A 6000-nucleotide genomic window follows, 5' to 3' on the forward strand; every position below is an offset into this window, starting at 1 on the left:
CCTCCCTGTGTTATCATGTTCTCATATATAAATGAGTATTATTTTATATATATTTTATGAGGCTGCTGTGAGAAATAAATGTAATGGATATAAAAGACATTAGATACTACCTGGCATTTAAATGGATGATGATGGCTGATGTTGATGATTTATATAGTTACCAACCTGGACTGAGTTCAGTGATTTGGAAACAGGTAAGATGACTTCACCTTGCCACCAAACTTTAAACAGAGTTGAAGAAGCACATTTATAAAAGCCTAATGTAACTGTTTTGTATTATGGATGCTGAAAAGAGCATGTAGCTACCCATTTGCCCACTTAAATCCAGTGTTTGGTTTACACCATTTCTTTCCAAAAATGGGGCAAAAGAACTCACCCACCCTCCTGAATTTATAGCCTTTCCTGGTGAGGGCCATGACAGTGGCTAGCTTTCTGACCCATGGACTTTGGGGAGCTGAATTATAACCACTGATTCTAGCTGATTCTAGCCTGAATCCTGATGCATCTTCAGAAACCCAGGTGAAATTTGACAAATGGCACACATTTATTTGACTGTAAAACATTGTAACAGGTAAAGAAAGATGCATCATTATTCTTGATGATTACTATAAAAGAAAGGCTTATCTTCAACTTCCCAATCACTACACTTTATGCAGCCCCTTCTTTTTCTGTATGGCCTCTCTTTACCTTTGCATCTTTTCTATCCTTAGTTTATTTTCCTTGTTGTGTTGTTTTTTATTTTCCCCCCTTTCTTCACTTGCCATTTCATTTTCCCCCCAAAAGATGATTCTATCGCCATGCAGCATTGTTACCTGCCAGTAGTAACAAGGGAGTGAGGACTGACAGTGGAGAAAGCCCTTTGGCCCTTTCTATTGCAGATTGGATTTTGTTGCAGAGATAGAAACACTTGGATTCCTTAGATCAGGGTCCTGGTCCTGAGGATGGCAGAAAGAGAAAAGGTGACAGAGGAGAAAGGGATTTGAAGAAACTACAAAAATGAAATTACCCAAGAACTCTATGCTCATTTCCCTTTTAAGCCAATTAGATGATTTATCAGAACTAGCTAGAGTCCAAGTTGTGACTGAGAAGCTAAAATTTCACTTGCCCATTTAATATGTTCTTGGGTTCATTATGTCAACACTCTCTTAGTTAAGGCCTCCTTAATGATAATCAGAAAATAAAATCAGCATTTCTATACAGAGAAAATAGGCAATAAATCTTCCTTACAAGTGGGCAGCACTGAATTTTGCAGTTAGATCATTATAGATTAATTTATCAAAGATTTCACTAGGAATCACCAAAATTTCATATTCCAAATTAGGCATATACTTTATTCTAAGCTCAGAACTGTCCTTCTGTGTTTATAATTTCAGTTCATTTCACTTGCTATGTTTTCAAAATGTATTTTTAATTTATCTTATTTTGTCTCTCTTTTTTTTCCTTTTTTCCCTTCTTTTAATTAAAAAAATGCGATTCTCTTTTCTGTCTACAAACCCAAAGCTTCTTCGGATGTTTTCCTTCAAGGTATAATGTTTTTGGAATGGAAATTCACTGCATGCAACTGCTGGATCTAACTATTAATGCTTACATGGTGTTTTATTTATTTTTTATGAATAGACATTTAAGTATTCTACTAGAGATAACACATTTAAGATGGAGAAAGTTCTTTAGAGTTTTAGAGTTGATTCAGCAAACCTACATTAATTCAGAGGTTTTGACCTAATATGGGACTAAAAATCTCTAAGCTCTATGAGATGTCATTAGCGAAGTGGGCCTCATTAAACATCAAAGCCAAGACTTACCCTCTCTTTGCAGATAAAAATGGAATCTAGTTTCACTGGTTGTACCTACCAAGTTCCATTTATGTCCTAAAATTTAACTCTGTAAGTCCTAATTCAAAAAAGGATTGTTTTTCAATAAGTACATATAAAAATCTCCATTGGCCTGAACTCTACCTGTAGGCTCTATAAAAATGATACTGTCTTTGAAATGCTTTAAATTAAAACACGCATCCCTTCCTTCCAGGGTTATCCAGGGGCCTTTTGGCTCTATCATACAATATTCTGTGAGATTTCTATTCTCAGCTAAACTTTCTGATAGCTGATTCAGAGACAATAGAGTTTGTATACATATCATTCCTAAAACTAACTTACTGAATTAACATTAAATAAATTGAATTTTTTAGCAATTTTATAATTGGTGCAGCAGCAAAGATTAGATTAACATTTAATTAATTGGTACTAGTTTCTTCTCAAATCTTCAAGAGAGTTTGACAGCTAGTAACATTTTAAAAAGTTCACTCACATGTAGTTTAATTTAATATTGCTGACATTCTGAAGCTTCCAAAGGGTGACGTTAGGCAAAGTACTATATTACTTTAAAGTATAAGCCCTACCATTGTGGTATAAACTCAGGAAGCTCCGTATTTATATATAGCTTAACATTTTCTGTTAAAAGCATTTAACACATTTGCTCAGTGTAATGGGGTTTACTATTTGCCTATATAGATAAGCATGTACACAAAATTTGATTTCACAATCAACTCATTTTTATTTCTCTATCCTACTCACATGCAACACCATTAAATGCCTTCATGTAACCAATCTCACATGTAATACTTACCAGAATAAGATTCCATGTAGTTGTTTGATTTAAATCTTCAAACTTTGAGTTCTTTTGGTGTTCAATCTTCTTGCTATAGCTTATTAGCTTGGTGGTATTATTTTCAGCTGCACTGCTTAAGCTCAAAATTTGAAATCTGCAACTGCTATCCTTCTAAGTTCAATTTCACCATTGTAGATCATGATGTCATAGCAATTCCCTGAGTACTCATTTTCAGATTCATCATTCGCACACTGGGGACATAGTGGAGACATGGTCTGGGATTTATCAGGTAAAACTAACTCTGATCCCTCTCCTTCCCTACTCCATCTCAGGCCCCTACAATTGACATCCGCCCACGATCAGCAACCATACAAATGAACAATGCCACACACCTTCAAGAGAGAGATGAAGAATACGGGTATGAGTGTCTGGATGGCAAGGACTGTGCCAGTTTTTTCTGCTGTTTTGAAGACTGCCGAACAGGGGCCTGGAGACACGGGAGGATACATATCCGTATTGCCAAGATGGACTCCTATGCGCGGATCTTCTTCCCCACTGCTTTCTGCTTGTTCAATCTGGTTTACTGGGTCTCCTACCTTTACCTGTGAAGAGGTATGGGTGTTACTGATGTGAGTCTTACTCACTAAATCCCTTGAAGAGAAGATGTCCTTTCTGAGTCTACTTACATAATCCCCTGTGTAGTTTACCATGCTTTGAATTTGTTTCTGTGTTCCAGCCTGGTAAATTGTATTCATGTCATATTGTTTGCACCCAACTCTCCTATGGTAAGTGTAATTTGAAGTATAATGTTTGCTGTGTCTCAAAACCTGCAAGGCAAAGTGAATTAGAGCAAGAACATTGAAACAAAACAAGCTTTTCTTTCAGCTACAACAACTGCAATTGTGAAAGCCATTATTATTTACAATGGTGTTATCCTTCCTGAATTCAAAATACAATTAGATGCAAAAGACCCAAAAGTGTACCCTCTGTTCTGGGATCAAGTTGTGGTAAATTTGATTCCCAAAGGATATCTCCCTAATTTGAGAAAAATCACAACCTGCTTTAAATATAGGAACCTAGACTAGAAATCTATTATATCTCCATTCCAAGATATGAAGGAAACTTCCTCCACATCACATGTACAATGATGTAAATATTTCAGTAACATAGAATGCTTCAAGTTTAATGCATGCATCTCTAGAGCTGAAACAAGTGGACTGAAGTTAACATCATATTGTCTTTTATTCTGTGTCTTTGGGCTCTAAATGAATCATGAATGTAATTATATGGATTTGGGTTTGGAACAGGAGAGACGAATCTTCTCCCTCACGCATGAAGATTCAAACATCTTGTTTTTTTTTCTTTTTTTTCCTTGTAAGACGTATTACAACACTAAGTAAAATATAGACTGGATAATTGACATTTGCCACCTCGAAATATGCCCAATTTCATAGAGTATAAAGCAAATAAATGTATGTGCTTGCTACTTTTTCTTCTTTTTAGGATAATAGGTCATCACAGAACTTACGCTCAAGATCTGCTTCTAGTGACTGTGAGTGCCTTGTGGGCAGAATCCTTGTCATCTCTCCTTTGGGTCCTCAGCACCACGTAGAGTGCTCAGCACATAGCTGGTGCCTGTGAATGTGGTTTGAAGTGAACTGGCTTTGGATGCCTCTGGTATAGCTTCCTGAACTGGTCTGGAACCAGTGATTCATCTTTTCACACAGGCATTGTCCAGTGCTATTTGATCTTGTAGAAGTAAACAGAAGGATCCAAAGAACTTTGACTATTTTTGTTCATTATTACACATTTACTTTAGGCAAAGACCTTTTAGAACAATATTTATGTCCTATATTTCTGTACAGAAGTGAGTCTACCAGGGCATAGTTAGAATCTGTGTAGTATGGTTCCAGGTCTGGGGGTGAGTCAGTCCTGACCCCCACTTTTTCACCAAGGACATAGACAGGCACAACAGGAGTCATACCTGACCGGTGTTCAAATGTAGTATCCTTTGTTCTGTGGAAAGCAAAATGTACTGAAGTTTACATTTACAAAATTAAAGAAACCCGAAAGACTCACAAGGAGGTCAAGCCTATGAGTGTGTCCTCATTTGACCATACTGTACTCACACGGAGTGGCTATCCCCGGCTTCAAACTCGATGAGTTGAGCTCCATTTTCATACTCAACCTGAATTCCTATTTTTCTAAAATAGCGTCCTTCATCAGTTCTGCCTTTTGGCAATCATTTATTTAAGTCAGAATTCAATCATAGCTACAGATAATCTACCAAGAGTAGAAAAGAAGAGAAAGTGTCATTGTTAATAGATAAACCATGTAAAGTCATCATCAGGTCATCTGGATGAATCTTGAAATACATATAGCTGCCAAATTTACAAACCTTTACTGTATCAGTGCTGTAGTATATAACCTCAACCAGGTGTAAATAGAATTATTTTCTTGTTTTGAATTGTTAACATATTAAATGTTGACTTTTTGGGAGAGTTGTTGGCAAATTTTCAATGACAAGAAACATGTTATTATTGTCAACTTGAAATGTATTCCATTAATGGGGACATTCAAGAAAAAAAGCTAGCTTTCCAATGTGTGCATAGTATTGGCAACATAAATATATATTATATATAATCTGATTCTTAATTATCAGCTGCTCCCGGTCTATGTATATGAAAACCTTTTCACAAAGGGAACTGCCTAATATGTGGACTTTTACAATAAAAATGCTGCATTCTAAGCCATGGCATCAGGTCAGTCGTTGGTTGGACTTGTGTGTCTTAAAAGAGACAAACTTCACTTTCTGTTTGTTTCTTCTCTGATCCCTCTTCTCTGTCTCACTCCCCAACACTGCCTTCCCTTTATGGTCATTTTAGTTGTGAGCAGTGTGATCATGTTTTGCATGATACTCACTTCAAAGAAATTAAGAGATGGTTTTTGGAGTGTGGAGTAGAGACATAAAGAAATGGCATGAAGGAGTAGCTGAAGACTTCTGTGCCTAAAGCTTTGGTGAGGCTAACAGGAGGGACACTGGTGTCAGCCAACACCAGGATCCCAGCTCTGCCAGAGACCAGCTGTTTCACAACTGTCAGGTCAGCCTTTATAAGCCTCCATTTACCAGCTATGAATTAGGTGTAATCAGGCCCCCCGTGGGTGACACCAGTGCTCTGCTGCTGGGCTCCTCCCACTCCCATCAAATCAGCTAACAGCGTCTGGCACCGTTCCAGTCTGGCTTAATTGCGGCCCTGTAGCCTGATGTTTCATTTTGAAAGAGTGACTGAACTGCAGATCGTTCTTTATACTACAGGCTGACAATCTAAGTCTTTATTGAAAAATGTCACATATTAGATTATTTTCAAAGCCAAAGAACCTGTCTCTGTAACCACC

At 37.2% G+C, this 6000-nt stretch overlaps 1 protein-coding gene across 2 annotated transcripts in view; it reads left to right on the top strand.

The window, feature by feature from the left end:
• GABRG2 (gamma-aminobutyric acid type A receptor subunit gamma2) overlaps positions 1-5353 on the top strand; it is a 131783-nt gene extending 126430 nt beyond the window's left edge. The window contains exons 9-10 of one of the 2 annotated variants that reach the window (XM_004009044.5): positions 1501-1524; positions 2937-5353. In XM_004009044.5, coding sequence (XP_004009093.1) covers positions 1501-1524; positions 2937-3212 — 300 coding nt within the window. In that variant the 3' untranslated portion in view covers positions 3213-5353. The remainder of the gene's footprint in view (positions 1-1500; positions 1525-2936) is intronic. The other variant, XM_004009045.5, reaches the window with a different exon arrangement.
• Positions 5354-6000: the final 647 nt, after the last annotated feature.

This window comes from Ovis aries, chromosome 5 (genome assembly GCF_016772045.2).
Source record: "Ovis aries strain OAR_USU_Benz2616 breed Rambouillet chromosome 5, ARS-UI_Ramb_v3.0, whole genome shotgun sequence".
Taxonomy (NCBI): domain Eukaryota; kingdom Metazoa; phylum Chordata; class Mammalia; order Artiodactyla; family Bovidae; genus Ovis; species Ovis aries.